Source organism: Phalacrocorax aristotelis, chromosome 5, assembly GCF_949628215.1.
Source record: "Phalacrocorax aristotelis chromosome 5, bGulAri2.1, whole genome shotgun sequence".
Classification (NCBI taxonomy): domain Eukaryota; kingdom Metazoa; phylum Chordata; class Aves; order Suliformes; family Phalacrocoracidae; genus Phalacrocorax; species Phalacrocorax aristotelis.
In genome coordinates this window covers 7510678-7538640 of record NC_134280.1, presented here as the reverse complement: position 1 = coordinate 7538640, position 27963 = coordinate 7510678, and the positions used below count along the sequence as shown (strand labels likewise).

General features: G+C 40.0%; 1 protein-coding gene across 2 annotated transcripts in view; it reads left to right on the top strand.

The window, feature by feature from the left end:
• Window positions 1–269: 269 nt before the first annotated feature.
• The window catches only part of THSD7B (thrombospondin type 1 domain containing 7B), a 284929-nt gene continuing 257235 nt past the window's right edge, over window positions 270–27963 (top strand). For both annotated transcript variants that reach the window (XR_012660584.1, XM_075092835.1), the window contains exons 1-2: window positions 270–358; window positions 2386–2559. Coding sequence is in view for 1 of the 2 variants with exons in the window: in XM_075092835.1 (XP_074948936.1) it covers window positions 2421–2559 (139 nt within the window). In the remaining variant the exon portion in view is untranslated. The remainder of the gene's footprint in view (window positions 359–2385; window positions 2560–27963) is intronic.

The window sequence follows — 27963 nt, the reverse complement described above, 5'->3', positions numbered from 1 at the left end:
TCATCAGCTGGTATCTGAGGTTTCCTTGGATTTGCCCATTTCGTGCCCCCACCTGTTTAAGACGTGTTGTTTTTACGGCATTCTCCTGGACCTGGAGAGCTGCCCTGCAATTCAGATGAGTGTCGTCTGTGCAGGGCTGGGCATGCTGGCTCCCCTCCAGTACTTAAATCTGAGCATCTGAATAATTTCTTTCCTTGTTTTGCATTTTTGGGCGTGAATAGTGTTGGAGTCAATGTCACTAATTCCTTCTCTCTCCCCTGACAGAAAGGCGGTGACTGCATTTTCTGACTGCCGTAGATGGTAACTGCAATGCTGAAGGCACTGGGCGAGTCGCTCTTCCTCAGCCCTTCTATGTGAGGTGAGCAGCCATCTAGACGGGCAAAAAAAATTAATTGCAGGATGTCTGAGGGCCTCCCGTTCACCCCTGAGGACTTTCCTACTGTATTTGCACTGGGGAGGAATGAAGTCCTCTCCATCTCATTTTTGAAGGATGCTTAAGCTTTCTGAGCTTCACTCGTGCCTCACGTAAGGCCACGTGTGGTCTGTGTTACGTTGTCCAGGTGTTGGGACTCAGTGAGTTGTGTTGTGAATTAAATGTGAATTCTGAATTAAATTAACCCAGAAGACGTGAGCAAAGCAATAAATCTGGTCCCTTGCCTGCATTAATGTATTTGGTCAGCTTGATGGGTTTTCAGGTCTTACCTGAAATGCTGTTCATCTGAAACGCAAGAATGAACTAAGCCAGATAACAGATATTATATTGTATCTTCCCCCATAGTTAGTCAATATCTGATTAAATATAATTGCATGAATTTATCATGATAGAAACTGTTTCAAAGTAATTTAAATACAGCTTGAAATTAAAAGTTTTACTGTATATTCAATATGTACTATTTTCAGGTTTATCTTCAGTTTCTTATCAAGACTGATGCTGTGCATTATGTGTTATGACAATGTTGCTTTTCATAAGGTTGGGAATGTAATGGAATTTTCTGGACTAAACTTCTAATAACTGATAATTTTAATGAAAATCACCAAGATTATGCCAATGAATACAAATCTTGAAGACAGGTGTTATCGCTCTCCTTACGCTAATACAGATGCGACATTTTTACCTATGAAAGCAGGATTAATCACTAATAAGTAAAAATACGTTGAGAATTTAAACATGGTATAAATACAAAAGGTATTGCAGAAGAAAAAATTAATATGTAAATTTACATCAGAACCTAGCTCTTTTTTGGTGTGGCATGTACCATGAACACTGTTTGAGACTTTGAAACTGCTCCCACGTGAATGTGGACAAATCCAAGAGCCTTGAAACTCATGTAAAATTGGCCTAAATAAGCGTCTGGTTGGCCTACTTTTGGGATGAGAGAAATGGAGATGTGAATTACCAGGCTGAATCAGAAGTTCTAAGATTTTGTTTTGTTGTATGCCTTTCTTAATCTCTCTTGTTTTGGGAGCTTTTCCAAGGTATGTAAACAGTGTGGACGTTTGTTGAAGCAGGCATTTAGAAGTTGAGCTCCTGTGTTTTATGGGAGACCCAGAGACACATTCTGACTTGTTTCCAGTGCCACACAGTGATTATTTAAGGAGTTGTAAAGTATAAAACTGCTACAGCAATAGGACTTGATCCATTCCTATGTCAATCATGATGTGGCTCTGTATTCGTCTGAAGTGTTGGAGAGTTGAATTAAAATCCCTGTGTCAGAGAGACCTTGGTTGCTCATCTGGAGTGCAAAGATCAGGGACTTGAATGTGAGACCCAGATTCCAGAGAAATGCCTGAGTATTGTCTAGTTTTCCATTTCATGCTGTTCATGTACTGATAAACAACACTTGCTTTTTCCTGCTTTTATGTGTCCCATGTTCACACATGGTATGGAGCTGAAACAATTCCAGGTCTGGTATTTCAGTTGTCAGGGATTTTACAGGTAGGACATGGAGTCTATATTCAGAGCTGAATTTTGCACCTGGGGTCTATTTTCAGCTTTGGTTTAGCCTGCCTATAGCATGATAATGTTCATGCTAGAGATAAATTAAATAGAGAAAAGAAGGAGACACATCACAGGCTGTTATCGGGTCCTTTGCCATTTATTTGCACTGGCAGATCTCTTCTCAAGAACCTGCTAAAAGCATTTACAATGGCTATATTTGTAGGATGGGACTGCAGGTCCTCCAGGACCTAGCCCTCTCCTCCCTCTGCCCCCCCGCCTCTCTCTCTCTCTCCAAGTGAAGCCTCTATTAACGGACTTGTCCTCAACGAATCTGGCACAGAGGGACTATGAAGTGCACAGTGGCCACCTGGTTACCCTAAGGCTGAGCCTGTTGTCTTGGTCTTTTCAGTCTTTTAGCAAGCTTTCTCTTCTTTTGTTAATTCTAGGACCAAAGAAGGCAAGACACTGAATCATCTGAATTATGCTTCTACAACAGAACTGGGTTTCTCCTCATTGGTCATGGCAGAGCCTGGGGAAGTCCTTCCTTTTGTTTGTTTTCTTAATGTTGCAAACAGCTGATCTGGAAGCCAGGAGAGGTCATCAGTTTGTCTGGAAAACAGGTAGGAAAAAGATGTATTAGCTTATCTACTAGATAATTCCTGCATTTGAGGATGGAGTGCTCGCCCTTTCTCCATTCTGTTTTAGCTCAATAATAAATTTAAAATAATATCTTCTATTGTAATTTTTTTTTTTTGTAACTGAAAAATATGGAGGTTGAATCTCTATTTTAAATTAGTAATCTTCGTGTGTGTTTTAGTTATACTCTCGAGTCACTCCGGTGCATAATTCTGGACTCCTTGATGCTTTTAATCCAAGACTAAAATTTTTACTGGATTCTGATATCTTCATCTGAACTGTGCTTCCTTTGAAATATTTAATAACTTTCTTTTCATGTTTGAATGAAAAGGGCACACCACTGTCTTTCAGGATGAACTGAGCCAGTTCCATACTGGCTCATTCCTACTCTTGGTTGATCTATTTATAATTTCATTGGTACCTTCAGTGAATTATTTCTGTCCATCAGTCAGACTGGATACACTCAGTGTTTGAACATTCAAAATCGGACATGCGCAATGTTTGGAAACTTTTGTGAAGGCACATTGATAACACTGCTATTCTTAGCGAGAGGGAGGAGGTAAATAAGAAATGGTATGATACAGATGCATAAAACTAGGCATGGTGCATTGGGTGCTTATTTTGTAGCACAACACAACAACAAAGACTGATTAATGAAGTGGAAAGATTGGCAAATTCGTGAAATGTTTACTGAAAGTACTTCATCAAAAATATGCAGCTGAATCATGGGTTTTGTTGCCCACGATCCCTTTAAGGTTTGGCCTTCTGTGACTGAGCAACAGAGCGATTAAATTTGATGGAAAAATAATTTTCTCCCCTTTTTTTTCAGAGGTTCTTTGCTGTTTTGGTTACTTGTTTTATAGTTGTAATTCTATAGAAGGTAAGAGATTGAACTAGCTGAATAATGAAACAACTATTCTGGGAAGGCTTCTGTCCTTCTGGCAGGATCAATGCAAGCTTCTCACCCTGGTCACTGGGATGGGAGGCTGAGTGCTGGTGAAGTGCTGCTTAAGTACAGTCTGGTACGGTATTTCTAAAGACTTTTTTTACAGTGCCTTGCGTGTGAAATGAAGAGGAAATAAACAACAACATAAACTGCCTTTCTCCAATTCACTGTTACTTATGTGCTTTCTGAACAAGTTTTGAAAGGTAGAGTTGTTTTCTTAAGACAAATTAGACCCTTCAATGCTGTCTGTCTTCTCTTCAGTTCTGAAGTGTACCGTACTGTTGGTCTTTAGGGGTGTGTGCACTGGAAGTCACAAAAACTTAATCTGACTTCACGATTCCAGCTGACAATAAAGAGTTATCAGTGCTTCAAAGGCATCTGAGGCAGATGTATTTAGAACTAAGAAAAGGTGGTGCACAGGTTTGCGTGGACGCGTGGTACCATGCTCTGAAAGCCCCGTGATGAGCTCATTGTAAAGGTCTGTCTTCCTGATGCAGAAGAAACTTGTCAGTTCTTGTGATTCCCACAGTGAATTAAAAATATCTGAGCTCTCAAGAGTAATTTGAAAAACCTTAAATCCTAACAGTATTTTCTTTCAGTTCACTTTCTCTGCTTATGTAGTGACAAGAGGTAGAAAACAACTTTGAGTGAAATGTTTTCCAAATGAAAATTACTTGTGAGCTTGAGCCAAATTCATTGTCCTGTTTGGCAAAAAATTTTTTTTCCTCTAGTTAAATATTTTTATATCTGTAAACAAAATTTTCTTTTTTTTTCATTGGAGTATTTTGTTGAAAAGTAGATAAAAGTTGTATCTAAACCCAAAATGTTTAGTTCTACATTGAATGGTATGTTCACCCAAACCACTTTGTTTTGCTAAGAAACAGAGTATTATTTGTGAAGCCTGTACTTCCTTTGCAGTAGTAGTGAAGCAGCAGCACTTCTAAATCCTGAATCTTGTTTTTTTGCAGTCATCTTAATAAATAACACAACGGGCTGAGATTTGTCTCAGTAGGCAGAATGGTACTGTGGGAATAATCTGGGTTGAAAGGAACTAGGTGTATTTTGCAGTGTCCGGGCATATGTAATAAACTAATGGCTTTTTTTCGATAGTTCTGCTGCACGTGTTGCAGATTCAATTTCTGAGGCATTTGGAAGCATGTATATCAAAGTAAAATTGCAATGACCTTGAAATTAGTTACAAAAGAGTGTAAATGGCAGTCTGCCGTCAGGGTGGCATGTATGGCTTGCTTTTGTATGCATTTTTTAATTTGCTTGAAATGGTTTTTAAGGTATTGTTAATCAGGAAGGTGTATCTTTTTCACAAGATTACAGTGAAATGTGTTGGGACGAGAGGGATGGTAACTTGGATGGAACAGGTGGACCTGGAGATGTAAAAGGGTTGATGTAACATGTTGCAGCAGGATATTAATAATAAAATATCTTTGGGATGTAGATCACGGAGATCTTGACCTGATGACATCTGTGGTTTATATAATAAAAAAAAAAAATCATCCCATCTTTTGAGGACTTCTGTGCCCAATACAAAAAAATAATAAAAACTAAATACAAGCACAGCACAGTGAACCTAAAATGAAGTAGCTTTTAATGTCAGAACTGACCAGATCCATTCTGATAGAAAGAAAATCTGCAGCTGTTGTCTTTTTTTTGTGATGAAACAATCTAATGAGAAATGAGCAATGGGAACGGAGGTGATCTGTTTTGATTTAAAATCCTGAATTGTCTGTTGCAAGCGTGGCAAGTTACTACGTACTGTAGAGAAATTCAACTTCTTATTGAAATGTCATGCTTTATAATTAAATAAGATTATGCTACTGAAAGCTCTGACTTTAAGAAAATGAATTTATATGTACTGAAGTAAGTTTTCCTAGCACATAAAAGTCCAAAGATGCATCCTTAATACGGTTGGGGGGGGGGAAGCATCGTATCAGCACTGAAGTTTATAAAGCAGGCTTTTTTTCAGCTAATCCTTGGCTTTACATAACGAAGACTCATACATTTCATGCTGGGCTTGGTGGTCTTGGTATATGTGAAAGCAATTGTATTGAAAACACTGCATCTACAAAAAACTCAGGCTCCATATTTCTAAAATGTAAGAATTTGGCAGTATGAGGTAGATTATACATACCCTTTCCTCAGCTCTTCAAAGGGCTGTCACTTGCATTTTGCTTATTTGTGGCCTGTTTTAAAACCATTTAATTTTAGCTTTTGGTTTTGAGAGATGATATATTAATGTCTAAATATCTGTACACTGTATCTTTTGGTTTCAAGACATTTCTTGTCAGATGCTTATTTTGTGACCACCAGCCTAAACATGAAAGCAATAATTATATCAAATTACCCAGCAACCTCAAATAGCTGAATAATTTTCCGACGCTTGCTAACTAACAAAGCAGTTTTAATGATAAAATCTTGAGAAAATTTAATTGGATCTAAATCCTTGTAAATTAATATTGTTTAATGCGATAGCCAATTAGCAATTTGCATATTTCACCATGCTGATTTTCTTCAACTCTTGAATAGTCCTAAAAGTGCCTGGAATTTCTGTAGTGCAAGTGTGTCTATGTTTTAGTGACAGCCATTGAAGTTTTTAAAACTAAATGTAGAATATTGATACACACATGAATCCACAGCATGATTCTAGTTGGTTAATTTTTTTGGTGAAACTCTAAGATTTAGTTCTAAAGTCTAAATTAGGTCTAAAATATGTGCAATATGGGAAGTATTTTGGGTGCTTTACAGGAGAGGGGCTGATAATTAGGATTACAAAATGCTGAAAATTAGCCCTTCCCAGAGACACCTGCAGTTGCTGCATGGGCAGGTTGCAGTCTCACCATCACTGCTGGTGTCTTCAGCTTTTCCATAAACTACATCTTGGTAACCATGTGTGTTCTATTTCCCCCAAAATACTAACAGAATGAAAGTGACAAGAGGATAAGAGCCACCATAAAGGTGGCTCTCAGAGTTAAAGCAGTCACGTGGCCTTTTTAATTTTTTTTTTAGAAAGGGGAATATTGTAAAAATGTTTTTTTAGGATGAAAATGTTCTGATTCTTAGGAAATCAGTTCTCTAATTGTGGTAAAATGCTATTTAACATGGAAATAATACTCTGTCTACTACGGAAGGGGGGAAGGGGACTATTAGAAACCCAGATGTGGTGTCCCAGTGAGGTCTCCATCTGTAATTCGCTCCAAAAAATGAATCGGGATGGCGATTTAGCCCAGCAGGGACATGCTCCCTGTTACGAATGGAAGAGCACTGAAAATGAGATCTCAGACTGGGAAATGGATTTGTAATACAGCTGATCACAGTAGAGAGATTTTTACCCGAGGAAGAAACCATTAATCTTCTGGTGTTTGTGGGCTTCTGGGAGGTAGGCGTGGTGAGCTGTAAGTTCTCTTGCCCCAGGTGAACACAAAAACCCCTTTAGTTCAGAGCTATTACCCATATTTGAAAGACCTTCTTAAAATAGGGTTAGCAAATGGGTTTTGATCATTAGTCTTTCTTCAGAAACAATCCATAATGGAAAGGGTACGAAATGAACTTTTCAGAGAACAACTTCTAATGTGAAATACTTGTGAATGTGGGTGAGCCAGTTATGGCTAAGATGAAGAAGATCTTTTGTTCTCTGCTCTCAGATAGTGCTGCCATAAAATGCCCTTTCTCAAGATCTTAATTTCAGGAAGACCAGGCGCTGGTTTGGATGTGCCTTTGACCTTAGGCCTTAAAAGACAAATTTTTACCTATATACACCAAGTGTTAAAAGGAGTGCAGATCTTCAAAGGACAGTAGAGCTCAAACCTACTGAAAAGAGATTCAAAGACAGCTCTGCAACAAGTGATATTTTCCCAAAAATTCTGCAAGATCTTGATTATGAAGAATGATAATCTATCCTAGATTAAGTGTGTTTTATTTGATAGGACAACAATTCATGAATGAAGTGCAGATGTCTTTCTAGTCATCTTTGTGTGGTATCTGGAAGTTTGATGATATTTCTCAGACTGATGCTTCTAAACTTCTTATTTTATGGCAAATATTTTACGGCAAATATTTTACTTGTAGGTTATTCTTACACTATCTTGGTGGATGGAATTTTAAATATTTAGAATCTAAAGTGGAACTTAGCCTTGATTTAATCAAATTTTGAATGATTCTAAGGTTCTTTGCTCTACTGAAAATTTGGGACTACAGTGGTTCTGTTGGGTTATTGATTGCAATCTTGTCATATTGACAGCAGCAACAATTAACAACTAATTTTTAAAAATCCTATTATGTTCCATTCTAAAACTAGTCAGATTGTTGCCATAAATGATGATTGAAAAGTTGTTCTAGAATGATAAGTCTTCTTATTTTCGCCTTTAACTTTATTCATCATCAGCTTATACCTTTGTACTTGAGCCAGGCTACTCTTTGAGTAACTCGTCTGGTAGCTGCTTCTAATATATTTGTGAATTAAGGACACCAAGCTATTCTGGACCCCTGTTAGTAAACATATCCTCTTTGAACTGATTTGTCAAGCTAATCTTTTCTAAACATTGCTCCTCAGAATTATACGAAATCTCAGATAAGATTTCACCCACTGATATTTTACAACTTTAATTAGAAATGCTTGGCTTAAAATATCTCAGAATCACATAAGGTGGTGCTCTTTTTGAATATTATGTAACAAACAGTTTAATTTGAAATAGTTTAGTTGTTTTTAGTCTGTTGGTATAGTTTCATTAAGTAGCCATTAAAAAAAGTGATTTTAAATATAAAAAGTGGTGCTTCAAAATTAGTTCTAAATTGGTCTAAATTCTGTACAAAAATATTTTATGGGATAATATAAATTATACTTTTATCTCTGCAAAACCTTAAAAAAACTCAATAATACTTGAAATTTTGTAAAGAAAGTTGTTTTGCAAATTAACAGCAAAACTTAATACGCTCTCTGATATCAGTCACTGATATTTGAGAATTTAAGGGTGGCCTCCAAGCTAATCTCGTATTTCCTTAGACAGGAGTGCGGTTGTTTTAGATTGCTAAATATTTGGTTTTCTCTTTTCATTATTCCTTACCTTTCCTGTCCACATTTTCACTGTTCTGTTCCACACACCTCTAAATTTTATTACATATGGTTCTGCTACTTATCGTTCCAGTTCTGATATGGTATCCTCATCTGGTATTGTTTCCTCAGCAGTTGAATCCAAACTTGTCTTGGAGTTGTGGAGATGCATCTGTTGCCTTACTTTATAACCCTTAGCAGCGGTGGTACAAATAATATTTAGGTGGGTGAGACATTTCAATGTTGGTGGAGACCTTATGTCCTCAGGCAATAAATGCTGGTGAGTTTGTCAGAGAACAAGACGAATGTATGTGAGAAGAGCTCCATCTCTTTCCTGAAGAGCCTTTCCTATGCCGGAAGTTCATCTTCCAGACTGGCCTGTCCTCCAGGTGTTTGAGGTCTATTGCTGTGTTGCATAAATGTGCCACAGCAGCACATTGCGTACCCACCTGGGTCCTGTCCACCGTAGCTTCTGGCTTTATCCTTAATCCACAGGGCTAAAAAGCTCAATGTATGGGACACAGCTGAAGAACCCGCCCTGTTAGCCCAGAGAGTGACATCCAGTGTCAGAGACATCAGAATTGTTCCAGGAGGAGTTACAGTTTCAGAATGCTCAGGGATGTAGAAATGCTTAAACTGATGCCCTTTTTTTGTGTGTGTAAAACCTGGTATGTTCTTGTTGGCTCTGGTTTCCTGTAGGGACTTGAGGACACCCGTGAAACATCCTTGGTGGCACTGCTTAAAGGAAGAATCACTGGATTCTGTATTTTTTCCTAGAAAAACGCACTACAGCGAGCAATACGGGAAGTATACAATATCAAACTAAAAAGGCAAACAAAGGAGGAATTGAAATGATGCTAAATATATGTTAAAATTAACACTTTATGCTTGAAGATAATTGGCAGGTTAATAGCTCATCAGCAGAGGTGAGAACTGGGCAGCAGCAGGGCTGTAGACTGACGGTGATGCTTACTGAGTTCACGTGTAGGCTTTTACAGCATGTGCTTGGTAATTTTGTTGTTGTTGGTCTTGCAAAACTATTTCAATAGTTCTTTTACACAAAGACTACATGCTTTAACAAATATCTTTGTCTAACCAACATAAAATGTTCAGTAGGTGGTGGTTTAAACTAGATTACGCAGGAGATTCACACTAATCTTTTAATGTCCCTCTTCCCTTCCTGAGAATAATAGTTTTTGAGAATAAGGTGCTTTTTTCTGGTTTTTGTTGGTATTGGGAAAAGTATAAGTTAGGCGTCTTATCCTTTTCTTTCCTCAATAGTTACTATGGGAACAGAGCTGCAGGTCATGGGGAAAATCTGCAAAAGTGGTTTCTTTTAAATTGTTCATTTAAAAAAAAAAAAGATAGCTTATTATTGGAATTGTGGTACTTTTCTTTCAACTTTGCTGGATTGTATTGTTGTACATATTTCACTCACAAAAGAAGCACAGTGAGTGGCAAGAAAAACAGATGGGGATGTTTTTGTACTTTTTCCTTGGGGTTAATATTTTTTTAATTGAATGCAGCTGTTGGAAAGATTTCTGTTGTTACGTATAGGCGGAGCATTAAAAATGGATGATCACATTTTCAGCCTGTTTCGGTGGAGTACTAGATTTAATTATTCTGCTGCCCTTGTTCAGAACCCTGCAGGTTTTTTTTTTAATTCTATCTTAAATTAGTTAGAATAAGAGTTTCACTTAGCCACTTAATTGAACGATTTCAGTATATTGGGGTAATTGCTTCCTCATTCAGCTCTTGTGTACAGCAGAGTTGCTGTGGATGAAAATATCCAAAATTGTATTAGAAATCCCTAAGATGCATATTATTGTTCTCAATATGTAGGTAGTAAACTGATTCTTTCTAGGGACATGAGTTTTAGTCTGCCCACTGATACCTTTATTTCCCTAGATTTTTTTTTTTTTTCCCCCCTGGTATGTATGGGAATAGTCCTGCTGTAATTTGCTTAATAATTTTCATTTTTCTCTTTAAAAAAAAAATAAAATTGAATGGTAAAAGTCAGGAACGTGAAATGGAGAATTTAGAAGGGAAGGGGGATATTCCGTGGTAATCCAGATTATTGACATAGTGTTCATATGGTTTGTTTTAATCGCCCTCAGCTAGTTGATATATTAAATGGGTATTTCATTCTAGTACTTTCAAGTGTATGAGTTTCAGTTTGTTTAAAGAATTCCTGCTGAGATCAATAGGAGCGTCGTGTGAATCCAGAGGCAGTATCTGGTCCTTACTGTTGCCTGGTGCCTACCACTTTGTAGACTTCTGCAACTCCTTCTTCTAGAGACTTCTGAAAGTTTATGGTTCAGTGTATCTCTGTGTCATACTTGCGTATAGCAGCTATTTAGGATTATAGAGCTAAATTTGGAAAAGTGTGTTAAAACCTCATTATAGTGGTTCCAAATATATTGCTTCTACATGGTGGGGGATGAGTTGTAGACAGTGGCCAAAGCATATGCAGCTTTTGTGTGGCATGTCCTGGAAGGCTACCCATGAAAAATCACTTTTCAAATGAGAACTTAATAAAAACTTTCCTGCTCTGAACACTAAGCCCTACTCCCCGTGCGATTAGTGGTTTCATTTCTTTCTCAGCAGTTGGGTAATGATTATGGCTCCAGATGCTGCAGGAGTGATAAAGAGAGTGATTAATTTCACTTGAAAGGGCATATGTTCAAAGAAGAGCCAGCCTAATGCCTCGAATACCGAGCCCACGTCGCTACCGTGCCGCTGCTTGCACGACTTGGCACCCAACCGTTCCTGGGGAAAGTACCAGTAAACCCACGTTATTTATCTTAAGCCAATATATTTGCTGCTTGGTTTTGCCCACTCATTGATGTATTCCACCCCCACCCCTGCTGTATTCCATAGTATCTGGCTTTAAAAGCTTTTTGTGTTTCTCCATGCTGTCAAACTTTCAGCAGAACGCTTTGAGAAGGTGCTGATGCCACCAGCGCAGCCCAAGTAACTGCAAACAAGTTCAGAGTTATGTTTATAGCCTGTACAGAATGGTAATGAAAGGATTCATATTCCCCAGCATAGTCAATGGCAACTTAAAAAATATTCCTACACTTTATTTGCAATAATAGTTCTCACCATATGACTTCCTGAAAAATCCTGACATTTAAATTATGGTATTTTCAATATACTTAAAAAATTAAATGTGTAAGGTAGGTACTTTAATAAGTCTTTATTAGGACTTTATTGACCTATTGAATAGGTCAACAGAAGTATGAAACACGGCTGGTAGTGCCAGCCACGTGATTAAATACAGGGCGAGGGGATATCTGGTGTTTATTGTGTTATCACCTGCACTTTTTCACTGATTGGTGTCCTCTGGGGTTTACTCTGCCACCCCTGAGATCCAAAGACCTTCAAATACCAATAGTTTAAAAATATCCACCTATGTGTGAGGCATGTTTTACTTCTCTACAGTATGACATTTATAACTATAAATTTCACAAGTTTGAAGCTGCTGAAGACAAAAATAAATTCAGTACTTGTGACATCTTTAAGATCTTTTGACCCATTAGTTAAATTGATTTATAACACCCAGTTGCTCTTAAGCAAAATAAGCACTTTTTGTCTAGCTTTTGAAAATCTTCACAGTGGAGACACTCAATGTGGAAAAGTTATTTCTGTACATTTATTAAATTCTGATGTGTATTAGCTGCACAGTTTTGAAGGAGCTGCCTGGATAGAGTACAGAGTTGGAGTCTTTACAGACAAGGATTAAAAGGTTGTAATGATAAAATACCAGGAACTTTTCAGAAGTTCTTTTGTTAAATATGGTGCACATAATGTAGTGCTTGCGTAAAGTTTTTGTTGTCACTCCTTTAATATTCTTGGTTGTGTTAATAAAGTAATGCTGAATTCAAATGGAAGTAAAAATGAATTTCAATAAATTGTTTGCAGCTCTGTGTTAAATGTGTACACTGTAGGACTAGAATAAGTAACTTATCTGAGCTTTCAATGTTTTCGGTTAAACTAATTCAGTACATCTGTTTTTCAACTGGCATTAAATATTTCATAACCCAAGTATAGTTGTATCTTGATTTAAACCATTGTTAATGTGAAAATTTGTGATTCTGCAGATGTGTATTCCGGAATGTAGCTTTATTCACTGTTAGCAGTGAGCTCATAAAGGGTGAAGTTGTGTCTCTGCTTAACAGGCAGCCGAAATGTATTTGTTCTGAAGTTGTAGAAATCCAATAATGAGGGTTCATCCAAACTTCAACTATTATTGATCACACTTTTCTTTTAAGGAAATATCAATCTTCTATCTTCTGCGCTCATCTGCAAAGTGCTAAGAAAAACCTTACTTTTAAAATTGGCAAGGAGAAAAAAAAAAGCCAGGTATATCCTTGCATGCGTAGCACCGAGACAAAAGTTATACTGTGTGTCTGAGTGTTAAATAAGTCTCTTATGTGTTAGTGTCTGTGTGTATGTTTATGCATTATTTTTGCATGTATTTGTATGTCAACCGTGTATAATTGTGCTGCCATCTAGCCAAGGACACTGGCATAGTGGCAGAAATAGAAACGTAACTGCAATGTTTTGAAAACTGGAGAAGGATCAAATGAGAGACAGGGAAGTCGGAGTAAATGATGTCAGTAATGTTATTGTGCCCTAAGGGTCTTGCAAAGTACGGTACTTAAAACCCAATTTTTGCTTTGTAGATAAGTGAGCGTGTCTCAGTTAAGTCCATATACGTGTGCAATAGATGATAAAGCTTGGTATTACACACCTTCTTTGATATTTTTCATACTTACTGCTCTAAAGGTAACATTATATTTACGTTTGGAACACTCTAAAGTACTTGATGCTTTTTGTTACGAGCTTTCAAACATGTTGCCTGGTTTAGTAATGGGAGCTCAGGCAGCCCAAAATTTTCACTCTCATGCTAGGTATTTACTGATGGCTGAGTGACTACTGACCTTTGCTAGGGCTCTCTGCAAAAAAGCAGGGAGTGACACCAGGGGATAACAAATTAAATGAATTGAAAACCAGGTGTAATTCTAAAATGTAATTCTATGCAGATACATTTAAATATTGAAGGCTGCTTTTTGGAATGAAAACAAAGGTGAAAAACCAAAAAAATCCGCTTTGCCTATGAATATTTTAAATTTTTAATGTACTCTGATATATATGAAAAAGTTTTACTTATTATTCTTCACTGTGATTTACTTGTCCTTGATTGATATTTTTTAAATAGATGAGCCAGCTTTCAAAGTCCTCAAAATGATTTAATTATTACAGCACACAGGGCCCCAAATCAGATTTAAGGTATTTTGATATAGTTTATGGAATACAACTGGTGAACAGATGCTGAAGATGGAAAGTTACTCAAATCTACTAGATGATTCTGCAGGCAGAAGATTCTCCATAGACCTTAACTGAAAGGTCAGGAGCTAACCTTAGTATATGCAGTTTAATACGATGTCGTTGGGATAAATAGATTGTAACTATATGTCTGTGTATCTTAGTGTGTCAGGAGCTAAAGAAACGGTAAACTCGTGATGTTCTGAATATATTACCGAATAAAGCTATGCAGCATTCAATACAGCAATTACGTAAAAAGCATTACAGTCAACTCCAATTCCAATATTAGCAGTAATAATCAATCATTTTCAATCCGAGGGATGGTCTAATCTCTTTTTGTTGTTGCTTTGAAAGGTTACATTACTCAGTAATCTTGCAGCTGGGCAACCTTTTCATGTTTGCTGCATGTAGGGTTTTATAAATGCTCTTTCTTTTAATCTCCTTATTTTCATATTGGCTATTTTGTGAGAGTTTAAAATTTTCCCTAACCTTTTCTCATCCCAATATAAATTTTTACAGTTCTTAAACATTTTTAGAGTAGAAGACCTAATTGTCACGAGCAACCTGATTAACAGGTAGTTGAATTACCGTACCCTGGATGGTGCCTCTTGGCCCATAAATTTACTTCCTCAGTTGACTAGTAAAATTAGCATATTTAGCATGAATGAGAACTAAAAGGTCCATAGGATTTTATTCTTTTTTCCCAGGTAAATAGCAACCGAAGCAGCTGGAAAATTTTAGCTTAAGAATAAATTATCAGAGATTTGGTTTTTTTCTGTCTTTGATGGTATTGGCAAAGCTGTCTGTTAATGTATTGCTGATGGATTTTTTTTTTTTAAATTTTTTTTATCCTAACAGCTTTGTCATGCCTGGCCTGAATGGGCACTAAAATGTATATAACTGTGCTGCTATCCCATGGGCACACACGTTCCAGGCAGCTTGTCTTCAGGTAGCTGTTAACATGTGGAAGATCCATAAATCTGAATGAATTTCTGTTGTGGTGTTTTTTATTTTTACTTTTTATCAACATAAATCTATCCAGCCTGACTTCTGTTGTCTTCATGCAGTGACAGCTGCATGGAGGTGGCATAGGATGCTACGTGCAACTGCTGATTGTTAATGTCATGCATTATTCTAGGCTTGCTTCTTTTTTAACTAGGTTGGTAAATGCCATATGTAATATTTCATAACTTTCTCATAAAAGTCTCCTAGTATCTGTCTGGAGACTCTATTGATAAACTTTCCCTTAAGCATACATACAAATTAAATGTGAGAACCGGAGGCTAAAAGAAATTGCTCCAAGGCAATGATTCACAAGGATGAAAAATCAATAAGAGTTTCATTAAGGAAGGAAAGAAAGTTTAGACAGGCTCTTTGCTTTGCTTTCCTATGGAAAGAAGAGGGAGAAACCATTGATCATTCTATTCAGCTTTATTCTTAGAAATAGGAGTCATAACGCTGATGCAGGTATTTTGAAGCATGAATGTGGCTGGGTGAAAGAACCTGGTGTCTGTGATCTCTTTGACTGTAGCCCCAGTGCATCCTTCCAAATTCTCCTGCTCTGGCTCTTCCTTTTCATTTGTATGAGCAGCACCTGCTCTAAGTGGAGTTATCCTCCAGGGAAGCTGCCTCGCTTGATAACGTGGACCTTGTTTAAGCAGGTGTATTTATGCAGGAGGTTAGAGTGAACTTGCAGAACTGCTGCCAAAGGGCGCTGTGTCCTCCCCTGGGTAGAGGTTTCCACCCATAGCTCCACTCCTCAGCGGGTCAGGTTGGGCGACTGTGCTGGATGAGTAGATGCATATCACCGATGTGATGGAAACTATGTTTTTTCCTATACATTTTTAAGGGTTTTCTGTTGAATCTGCTGTCTGAGAAGTGATCTGCCCTGCAGCAGGTGTGGTGAGGATGAGCAATGGGAGGGCAGGAGGGTGCTGTGGGGTGGGTGCGGGGAGGGGGATGAGACCAGCCCACGCCTGGAGCTGTGTGGGTGAGCGTGCACGCAGATGCTGACACGGGCGCCCGCTGGGTCTGTGCGTAGGAGCTCCTCTCTGCTGGGAGGACTCTGTGGAAGAGGGACTTCTATAGCAACCGTATTTCCCTGTCATAAGTCTCAATCTTTTTTTTTTAGTTTTGCTATTAAAACTCAGTGATGACACATGTTAACAATCTTACAGTGACATTCGGCAGTTATACATCTGTTTGTTTTCATTAAATACTGTTTTTGAAAAGTTTAGCGGCGATCCGATTAAAATGCACTTAGGATGGAAAACCTGGCAGAGATTCAGCCAAGAGCAAATTTATTTCTCCAAGCTTGTTTAAAAAACCAGGAATGCTGGCAGGCTTGAATAGTAGATATGAGCTGTACATCTTGTTCAGTGGGCTTTTTTTTGGATGCCTTGAATGAACCGAACAAGTGAGTAAGTGAAATGCACGTGACCGAGGGCTCTGACAGAGTGGTGGTGATTAAAATCAGATGAGCGAAGCTGCTGCCACCCCTGACCATCTGCCCCAGTCTTTCTTGTGCATGCCAGAACAGCAATATTTGGTCTGTTCATGAATCAGCTTTTATAAAACAGTTTTTAGTCTGGAATATTAAAGTAAGCTGAACTGGGGCTGTTTTGCTTTAATATGCTTCTCCAAAATGGTTTTGGGGGAGCTTTCAGACTCCCCCAGCTGTTTAAAAAGGCATGCTAAAAATGTGATGTTATTTGTAGTCCTGAGGCTGACTTAGGTAACGTACTCGTGCTGCTTCCTCGCTTGCACCTCCTTACCCCGCTGCCCTGGGCGTGCAGGCATGCCCCGCTGCGGGGCTGCTCTGCTCCGCGCTGGGGCTGACAGCGTCCGCAGCCCTGACTGTCCCTGTGCCGCACCTCCCTGCGCAGCATCACCTGTCCTGAGAGTTAGCACGAGTGCTGCTCTCAGCCCAAAGTTTTTTCTCAGAGTATGTAAAATTGGTGTCCTTTTTACCACTTCAGTCCTGCAAAAGCACTGTTACCCATTTTTTAAATATTTTATCTTTAGAGCAAGCTCCTATTCGTTTCTTAGATATTTGTTTGATAATGCATGCAGTGGTTGCCTAACTTGCATCTTCATCTGCAGAGCACCTGAACTATGATTTGGGGAAATCTTTTGCTTGGTTTTAGAGAAAAATTGGGTTAAAGTTCGTTAGTTGAAGCAAATGGGGCACACCACAAACCTACGCTGAGTTGTGTTAAATGCAATAAACAGTAATAGACAAGCATTTGGGGCTGAAAAGTCCCGTGCCTCTAAGGGCCCTGGGCTGCCAGATGACCTGTTCACCTTTCCCGGTTTTTGAACAGTGGAGAGTGAACAGATTGGATCAGATCTTGTTTCAGCATCATCTGTTTCCACAGCTGAAGCTCCCATATGATCAGATGGTATAAATTATTTAAGAGGCAGAAGCTGTGTAACTGGAGTCTCCAGTAAAGGTTAAGGCTCCATCTGTTCTGCCAACCTCGAGGACTGCGCATTTCACGGCATCGTCTGTGTTGCTGGATGACATCATGAGAGTCAGGAACATTCAAATGTGCCCCAAACTGTTGCTTCGCATTTGCTTGACAGCAGTGAAGACCTCACCGCATTAGCACCGTATGCCTGGGATGCTCTTGGCCCAACTTCATTCACAGTCAGTCTGTGCTGCCAAGCGCACCTTCAGCACCGGGTTTAGCATCCTCTAAGAAAAGCTGGACTGCACTGGCTATAGCACCGGAAGAAAACATACATGACCTGAGAGGTTCTTGTGCAATAGGAGAAGACAAAGACCCTAAATAGGAAGAAAACCCAATACAGTCGAGTTTCTGTTGTACATACTCTGCCTTGTTTAAATCTTGTCTTGTTTAAATCATGTTTTCAATTTAAAATGTTACAGCTAATGTTACAGTTTCAGTGATTCTATTCAGAAATGAGGGCAGGACCATTTTTTCTATAACAAACGCAAATGAAATTATTCCATGTGCAGGTGATGAAGAGGATTAGAATGGAGTTTTGGAACTTAAAACTATTTTTCCAAGTTTTGATGCTGCCAACCTCCTCCTCTTGAAAAGCAGGAGTAAAATTCCTGAAAAGCTCTGTGAAAGAGAATTTTGCTTTGTGACATTAAAATTAAATATTAACACTGTCTTCTGATTTCGCCTCAAACCCAAGTAAAACACATATACTCTATATACTATATTCTACATATGTAAATGAGACGGAGAAATGCATTTTCTTAAAAGCTGCATGGCTTCAGGTGTAGGTTTAAGCAGTTGCTCCAAGTATCGCAGCTGCTTAGAATAAAATTGTGAGACTAAGGATGGGTGAAGTTCAGTCTCATAGGTGAAGTTTACCAACTTCTAAAGCTTAATTTTCACAGCTTCCTTTTCTCCTGTTCGGTTTATTGTAACCCATCTCGGAGTCTTTTTCATAAGGCTTGGTGATGTCCCTTCAGCTAGAAACCAGGCAGGATGAAATATCTGCTGTGTAGCTCTTGTATAATTTTTCTAAACATAATAATTATGTTCTAGCCTTGCATTCTTCTGGTAGAAAAACAAAACCCAGGTACTGTGTTCCTGCTTTTTTCCAAGAACAATATATAAAGCCTGAATAGGTGTGGTGGCGATGGCTGGTACTGCGGTGTTACAGGTTGTTAGAGACTGTGTTAATGTGCTCTGTTCTGGAGAGATTTATAGCTCACAGCTTTTGGAGGGAAAGAGAAAAACTAAAGCTAAATAAAGTAGGGTGTTTTTTTTGTAATCTGAGAAGACTTTTTCAAAAGAGATCATGTTTGGCAGATCTGCCTGGCCTCATCAAAAACTTCTTTTTTTGTGTGTGTGTGATAGCTTGAAAATGAAATAATTTTGACCACCACACTGCTGTATGTTAGGGCTCAGCACTTTGCAGCTATCAAAGGTGGATCGGACAGAGGTGATGTGGTTTTGGTAGCGAATTCATGTGGGCAGCACAGGCAGTGTAGAGGCTCCAGAGGAACCCTATTTCTCTGTTGCCTGCAGTTGCTGGTGAGGTGTGCAGGGAGTAGGCACCATCCCTGTCTCTGAGCCATGGGCTTGGGATGTGTTTGGTTTGGGCTATGGTGACAGCATTTTCAGGAGGGATGTATTTGCCCTGCCCCACGGAAGAGTAGCTGAACCGTTCAGCCCGAATCAAAGATTTATCCCAGAGAGAAAAAAGAAATTAAGAGGAGACGGTTAAATCTCTTTTTCATGCTTTTTGACTTTATGGGATTTTTTTGTTCTGTGCTGCGACGGTGGTTTTCCGAGCTGAACGCCGAAAATAGAACATAAAAGCTCATAAATTTAACATAAGGCAGAAAGCCCATAGAATGAATAAATACGTTTACCTTCCAGGGAATACCTTTTGCCAGTCAACTTCTCTCCGTTCTGATTGGGCTCCACCATCTCAAGCATACAAACTCCTCTGCAAATCTTGCTTCTAGAAAGAGACTGCTCCCAATTGGCTTTAGTGGCTCCTTCAAAGGGTACTGCTGATGGGTGAGCGCAGGTGGCCATCCTAATTTTTCCTAATTTTAAAGAAACCACCTCATCTTGTGATACTTTTAGTGAAAGTAAAAGAACGGGGTCTTCTAAGAGCTGCAATCTCTTTTCTCTCTTTTGCCCCTGTTTCCTACCTGCTGTTGCCTGGATCTCCCCCCCATCCGTGTGAAGCTTTGCATCAGTCAGGAATAGAGGAAAAACTGCCAAATGAAGGTTAGTGGATGTGTAGGACATACTGTGCCGAGGGCTGTGATAGCGCGGGAAGAAGGATGTTTGTCAGCACATTACCACACACAGGGTCATCAATAAAAAGGAAGGTAATTGTCACTCTTCTTTTACAGTACTTTCCTTAGATTGTTTTTTTCCCCATTTCTCTGAATTCATAGCTTTGGCAAGAAATGCTGTTTATGGGGAGCAATCAGCGGCCAGTTAAATTTTGGTGAATGGTTTGTAGATTACCTAAGCTTACTGGAGTTGCAGAAAAACAAAATTTGCAGCAGAAAAGTAACAATAAAATCCAATATAACAAATTGTGAGATGCTAACTGCTCGTGCTGTAGCCTGTTCTGTGGCCTCCCGGTTGTCTTCTGTGCTGTTGTGAGTGCTTGTCTACTTTGGGGGAAAAATAATTGAATGAACAGACTGAGACACTAGAGAATATCTGTGGTTTAATAGTTTTGTCAGGCCACTGTTTATTCTAACATAAGTTTTTAACTGAAGAAGTAATACACTTTTTATTAAGACTCATTAGCTGTCCAAAACCTAAACCTTAGTGGCCTTTTATGCATTTCTGGAGTGGTCAGGCTTGCTTAAAGTCAACATGGCATTATTTTTCTCAAGCAAAAGTGTTTTACTCCCTCTAAAATCATGGGAGATCCTCTTCTTCCATGTCATTTCTTGAACCCATCAGTAATTTCCTTCAAGTGGCTGAATTAGTGATGTTTGAGAGTAAAATTTTGTGGACCATACTAAGTCTCTCAATTTTTCAGAGAGATAGGTGGGGAAAGCTATGACACCTGCTTGCTGCAGTGAGAAGCTGCTCAAATAATCTAGTATAAATCAAACCAGGATCAAAGTTCTTAATTGATTTATTAATTGGACATAATTAACCAGCAATCAGTGAACTGTACATTCAAGACCAATATCAGCAATGTGCCAGATGAGCTACAGTACAAGGTGCTTAGTATAGATCTAGAAAGTTGTTTATAAATTTAATCTCCAAAAGTTTCTAGTCATCATCCCCCTCCCCAAAAGCACTCCCGCCACTTGCACATGAAGTTGTACCCCCTGCCCCTCGTTGTGCAGGGTCCCCTCCCATGGGAGATTTGGATGCTAAGCCTGTGTACACCCACCTGCCCTGTGAGATCTGCCTCCCCGGGGTGAGATGCGCACCGTCGCTCTCTTCCCGCTGCTCTCTCCCCTCTTCTATAAGAGAAAAATCAAGCTTTTTTTTTTTTTAATACTTTTCAAGCTGATTTCTTTCTTTGTTTCAAAAGTCTCTGTGTAGTTCCCTGGTTGCTGTTTAATCTGGCTGATGGCACATAGTCGTGGACCAGTTTCAGGCAGGCACCATTTCGGGCAGTTGTGGTTGCACCCACTGCCACAAAACTCTGATAAACTACATCTAGGAGTAGTTCTTGGAACTGGGATTACCTTGGGGTAACAGACTTCCTTACTCATAACTTAATGTATCAAGCAGCATGATGCAGCTATGGCTGCACGTTTCCCCACTTACCTCCATCCACTTTGCAGCTGCATCCGTTTGTTATTTACTAAGTGGCCTTTCCATTTGAAAGGGGATACGGGAATAGATGAGAAAACACTTGCAGTTTTTGTTTTATTATACCTTGCCTTAAGAGAGGTTATACCATTTTCATTTTAACAAAGAAGAAATATTAATTCATGTCCGTAGCCGGTTTCCTCTGGGTAAGTAGGCAGTTTGTCTGCAGTTATTTCAGAGTGATGGATCACACAGATAAATTCTTGGTATTTAGTTCAGTTCGGTTGGCATAATCTGACAGGCCATATCTCATTCGTTTTCAAGCCAAAACATTATTCTGGATATCAGTTAATATTTCTGGCATGTTAAAGAAGCAGACATTTTCTTTGCAGGTTATGGATCTGTTGCCTATTTACCATTTTTTTTTCCTTTCATTCTCCACGTTCAAGATAGAATCATAGAATCGTTAAGGTTGGAAAAGACCCTTAAGATCGAGTCCAACTGCTAACCTATCACTGCCAAGTCCACCACTAAACCATATCCTCAAGCACCATGTCTACACGTCTTTTAAATACCTCCAGGGATGGAGACTCTACCACCTCCCTGGGCAGCCTGTTCCAATGCCTGACAACCCTTTCGGTGAAGAAGTTTTTCCTAATATCCAACCTAAACTTCCCCTGGTGCAGCTTGAGGCCATTTCCTCTCGTCCTATCGCTTGTTACTAGGGAGAAGAGAGCGACCCCCGCCTCACTACAGCCTCCTGTCAGGTAGTTGTAGAGAGCGATAAGGTCTCCCCTCAGCCTCCTCTTCTCCGGGCTAAACCCCCCCAGCTCCCTCAGCTGCTCCTCATAACACTTGTTCTCCAGACCCTTCACCAGCTCCATTGCACTTCTCTGGGCACGCTCCAGCGCCTCAGTGTGCTTGTCCTGAGGGGCCCAAACCTGAGCCCAGCATTCGAGGTGTGGCCTCACCAGTGCCGAGCACAGGGGCCCCATCCCTGCCCGGCTCCTGCTGGCCACACCAGTGCTGACACAAGCCCGGGTGCTGGTGGCCTCCTTGGCCACCTGGGCACTGCTGGCTCATGCCCAGCCGGCTGTCAGCCAGCACCCCCAGGGCCTTCTCTTCTGGGCAGCTTTCCAGCCACTCCTCTCTAAGCCTGTAGCATTGCCTGGGGTGGTTGTGACCCAAATGCAGGACCTCGCACTTGGCCTTGTTGAATCTCACACCGTTGGCTCCAGCCCAACGATCCAGCCTGTCCAGATCTCTCTGCAGAGCCTTCCTGCCCTCCAGCAATTGACACTTCCACCCAGCTTGGTGTCATCTGCAAACTTACTGAGGCTGCTCTCAGATCATCAGCGAAGATATTGAACAGGACCGGCCCCAACACTGAGCCCTGGGGAACACCACTCGTGACCAGCCACCAACTGGATTTGACTCCATTCACCACCACTCTCTGGGCTCGGCCGTCCAGCCAGTTTTTAACCCAGCGCAGATTGCACTTGTCCAAGCCGTGAGCAGCCAGCTTCTCCAGGAGAATGCTGTGGGAGGCAGTGTCAAAGGCCTTACTAAAGTCCTAGCAGACAACGTCCACAGCCTTCCCCTCGTTCACTAAGCAGGTCACCTTATCACAGAAGGAGACCAGGTTAGTGAGGCCTTTCATAAACCCATGCTGGCTAAGCCTGATCCCCTGGGTGTCCCACACGTGCCGTGTAATGGCATTCCAGATGATCTGCTCCATGACCTTTCCTGGCACCGAGGTCAGGCTGACAGGCCTGTAGTTCCCCGCATCCTCCTTCCAACCCTTCTTGTAGAGGGGTGTCACATTTGCTAGTTTCCAGTCATCTGGGACCTCCCTGGTTGACCAGGACAGCTGATAAATGATGGAGAGTGGCTTGGCGAGCTCCTCTGCCAGCTCCCTCAGTATCCTCTGGTGGATCCCATCTGGCCCCTTGTGAACATCCAGGTGGAGGAGCAGGTCGGTGACTGCCACCTCTTCAACAACTGGGACTTCATTCTGCATGCTGTCTCCATCTCCCAGCACAGGGGCCTGACAACCCCGAGGATGACCAGTCTGACTATTAAAGACTGAGGCAAGGAAACATTAAGTACCTCAGCCTTCTCCTCATCTTTCGTGGCGAGGTTACCTTCTGCATCCAACAATAGAGGGAGATTCTCCCTGGCCCTCCTTTTATCACTGATGTATTTATAAAAACATTTTTGTTATCTTTAATGTTGGCGGCCAGTTTAAGTTCCAGCTGGGCCTTCGCCTTCCTAATCTTTTCCCTGCATAACCTCACAACATCCTTGTAGTCCTCCTGAGTCACCTGCCCCTTCTTCCAAAGGCGGTAAGCTCTCCTTTTTCCCTTGAGTTCCAGCCAAAGCTCACTATTCAGCCAAGCCGGTCTACTCCCCCGCCAATGCAGCACGCTTCTGTGTTTGGAGTTGTTGCTGATGGGGAGGAAGCATGGTACCTAAATTCTCAGAGTATTTTAACAGTGCCACACATTGTGCATTGACAAGACTGTGTGTAACATGACCAGATCAGAAATGAGGGTAGAGAAAAATATATTAAAAAATAATTTGGTGTAGGGCTGTCTGGGGTTTCCCAGCAAGAAGCATGGGTGTGCGTGTGCGGAGCATGGGCAGCAAACCTGGTACTTGTGAGAAGTGCTTTATTTCTGTGCTGGCTGCAGGGGTGTCCTTCAGCTACTCGGTAAAACTAAAGCGTTCAATTCAGGTTAAGGAATGTATCCCTTGGTGCCCAAGAGGGGATGGGATGAGGTTGTCGTATGGAGGCTTTAGTAGGACTTGTGTGGCAGTTAATGATGTTGCTGGCATGATTCTTTAGCTCCTAATATTCTTGAAACCTTATATTATCCTTAGCATTCATGCTACCCATCCTTCATATCTATTTCTTTACATTTCATAATAAATTCTAGAGGCTAATCTGTATTCAATTTTTAATAATTTTATATTTTGCATGTTTTGATTTCTGTGATCTTTTTTAACAAGCTTGTGCTTCTTTCTAGCGTTTTCTTTAAGTACTTTGCAGTGATCATTTACACTTGTAAAAAACTTTGATTTGGGTTGTTACAAGATATAGATATCACCCTTTTAAAGAAGAATGTAAATATATTTTGAATTGGTAGGTACTTCAGTCCTTTTAATTATAATTTGTCAATTAAGTCAGAACTGCTCGTAAAGCATAGCCTACTACTGTGTTGTACTTTTCTTTTATTCTTTCCGATATAAATACCAGCAGCTGATGCTCTTCCAGTAAATATTCAACCCCAAAATATATGGAAGAGATACTTGAAATATTGACTCCAATTACTGAGTTTTTAAAGAAATATTTTACAGACAATTAACTATGACTACCATTAATTTTTTGAAGTGTTATGTTGTTTTGACTGCATACCTAATGATGCTTCAATAGATGTCAACTCTTATGGAAATATAAGAATTAGAGACAAGGGTAGATTTTTTCAATAGCGCAAAGGATAATTGGGTGTCTGACTCATAGCAAAAGTTAATGCAAGTTGAGTGCCAAGCCCTTTTTGTGCCTCCAAATATCTTGTTCAGAAACTTAACTAGTTAGTGCTTCCTCTATAAGACCCAATAACAGTTTATGTATACATTTAATATTAATTTCTATTTTGCTTTTCCTAGCTTTTTTCAAAGTTAAGTGTACGTGAGTTGGCTGGAGTGAGTGACACTTCTATGTGTGTGGACTGAGATGTGTCCCTGGTGGGCGTTCCCTGGGTGTGATGGGTACAGTAAGTACTGCCTAGGTACTTTTAAAATCATTATCGGGAATGTCAGCTTGAAGAGATACTCTAGATAGGCTCCTCTCACCTAACTACAGTCTTTTCACAGAAGGCTAAACGTTTTGAGAGCCAGGTGTGTCAAAACTGATCAGCTGCAAAGTTAGTATTTGCATGTGGTTTTTTTTTGAAGAGAGTGTTATCTAAACTTTTTTCTTTAAAAAAAGTGTTATAATTATTTAGCCAAAGGAACTCTCTGCTGACAGTAAAAAGAAAAGCTAGACATCAAGCCTTAGTCATAAAACTATTAGAGATGACATTGCTTGTTATGCCACAGACTATTTATTTTTTTACTTCATGATTTTCATCCTGATGCCTATCAGGGTGTACTGTGGTGTTCTGTGTTCTCCTTTAGTAATCAAGATCAGCACCTAAGCTGGAATCTCATTTGACCAAGCAGTTAAATAACTTTTCCTCTCTATAAATTGTATAACCACTTCTTTTTGTGGGAATGCTGGCTCTGATCCAACATTTGAGTCAGCAGGATTTTCCACTGACTTTGTGTGAGGTCTGCGGAAAAAAAATGATGAACACCGCAAATCCAGACACAACTTCTAATGAATGATGTCCCAATGGACAGGTTGATTGCTGGAAAACAACCAGATAAATGCTTCTTAGTAGTTTCTTCTTTGATGTAAGAAGATGATGATGTGTGAGAATAAATGAGGAGATGATGTGTGTGAGAATAAATACATGTTTCTTACTGACCTTCTGCAAACCTTGATTTCCCCTTTCTTCAAATAAGACCAGGAGAGGAGCTGTAGTGAGCAACCCCACAGTCCTGCTGAGTCTGTCTTCATCCCCAGCACTGGTCGTGCTGGCTGCTTGGGGAAATTGAGTAAGGAAAGGGCAACTATAGAGACTTTCTTTCATCCCCTTCCACTTCTGGCAGCCTGAAGCTTTAGAAGTCCTGAGCTGGAGGTGGTGCCAGTACCTTAGGGATAATGACCTTAATAGCCCTGATGGATTTTTTGCCATGAATGTCTAAATTACTTTTTGAAACAGTTTGTACTTCTGGCATCCAAGTGTCCTAGAGCAACAAGGTCCAAAATCTAATTTTTCATAAACCTCCTATGGTGTATGCTGAAAGTGTTTGTTTTTGCTAACAATCCCCTTTGGTCTAATAAATTATATTCCTTTTCCTTACAGTTCTTGCTTTCTAACTGAATTATGCCTTATATTTTTGTAAAGTTTTAAGATTGCTGCCTATTAGCTGATGGTATAAGGAGTGGTGAGGATTGTTCTCCTTTTTTCTTTTCTTCTTACTGATTTTCATATTGCATACGTTTTGCATATGCATGTTAATTTTTACACACACACCCACACCCTCCCCCCCCCCCCAGTTTTAGTCTGTGTAATCCCCCTTTTGAAAGAAAGCCTTAATAATCCGTGTTGCCCTTCTCTGGACTTTCTTTAATTTTACTATCCTCTTCTGAAATAGGGAATAAGACTATGTGCAGTCTCCCAGATGGGAGCGCACTACCCTGTGTGCCATCCCCTGCCCAGGGATGTTTCGTGCTCCAGTATTTCCCGATGTTCTGGTGCCTCTTTCATCAGGACTGACTGTTCTGTGGTTTCTTACCACTCTTCAAATGACCTCCAACATCTCTTTCTGAAATGGTAATAGCTATTTTAGGAGCATGTTACTACTTGCGTCCAGTTAAGGTTGTGTCTTGTGTAGTTAAAAGAACTGGACTGCTGCTGGGTACAAACCTGAGCCAGGGAATTTGGTGATGTCCTGCTTCATGTAGTCAATAACTACATTTTTATTTGTAGGCTGTTTTATTTCTCCAAAAGACTGTTTTTGAAGTATGGCTTTTTCTTTTTGGTGTAAAACCTGTGTTGATTCTTCCCCATTATAGTTATGTGTATCTAGTCCATTGGTTTGTTTTTTTTTTTTTAAATATAGCTTCTACTAGTTTAAATATTTGATTGTTATGGTTCTTCTGGCTTTGTAATGAGCTAAAGATGAGAGTGGAAGGTTGTACATCAGTTAGGTAATGGATTTCCTCAAACCTTGTTTCCTCAAACCAAAAGACAAGGAGAGAGAAAGAAAAGGGAGAGGAGCAGATAGGCAAGTGTGTGTCTGCTTTTGGACTGCAGTGCACTTTATTCCCCTACAGTCCACCCTAACAAACCTTTCACAGGGAGCTGCCATTGCACCTCCATTCACTTCTGCTATGCCCACTGCTGTTAAATACAGTTTTTTTCCTGATTTTGAAAGAGTAACACTGTTTGCAAACAGTTCTGCTTCCTGTTTAATAAAAATAACTAAGGTTTTTCCTGTACTTTTGTTAATGTCTGCTGGAGTTAACCTTGTTTTGCCATTTCTGTTGGGAGTATTTGAAATGTTTCTTCCTGAAAACCTGAAGCATTCAGTGGCACTGAATGTATGACCCAGAGAGGTGTGTTTTGTTTTGTTTGGGTTTTTTTTTCCTTTTGTTTAGCTGGGGTTGCAAACAAAAGCAGCAAAACCAGCTCTAAAACTTGGTTTAATAAGTCTTTAATGGTGTTCCTCCAAACGCTGTGCCGTTTTCAGAGCTAGGCAAGCAGCTCTGGCATGGCAGAAGCTCTGCTGCAAGACTTGGAGCTGGGAAATGACAAGGGGAATCGCTTCCCTGGGGAAACGGTGAGCATGCTGGGAATGCTGCACAAAGACCAGGGAAAGGTGATGATAAATAGACTCATTGATGTCTTGGTCACAGCTCAGGGGACCTGATGTGTCTTTTTAATTTCTGACATCTACAGGGATGTCTTCTCTTGATTATAAATAGACTTTTAGGGAGTTGTTTACTGCTATGGAATGAAGAAACTGCTAGACAGACCACACCAGTGTTAAACTGGCTTTTGTGTTTCTTGAAGTCCTGTAAGCCAGGTAAAGCTTTGAAGACCTTGGTAGTAGCATCCATGGGCAGCAGTGTGGTCCAGGTCAATTATACGTGTCTCTGTTTCTGTAGTAGTGATAAGGAGAGTTGAAAGAGTAACTAAGGCAG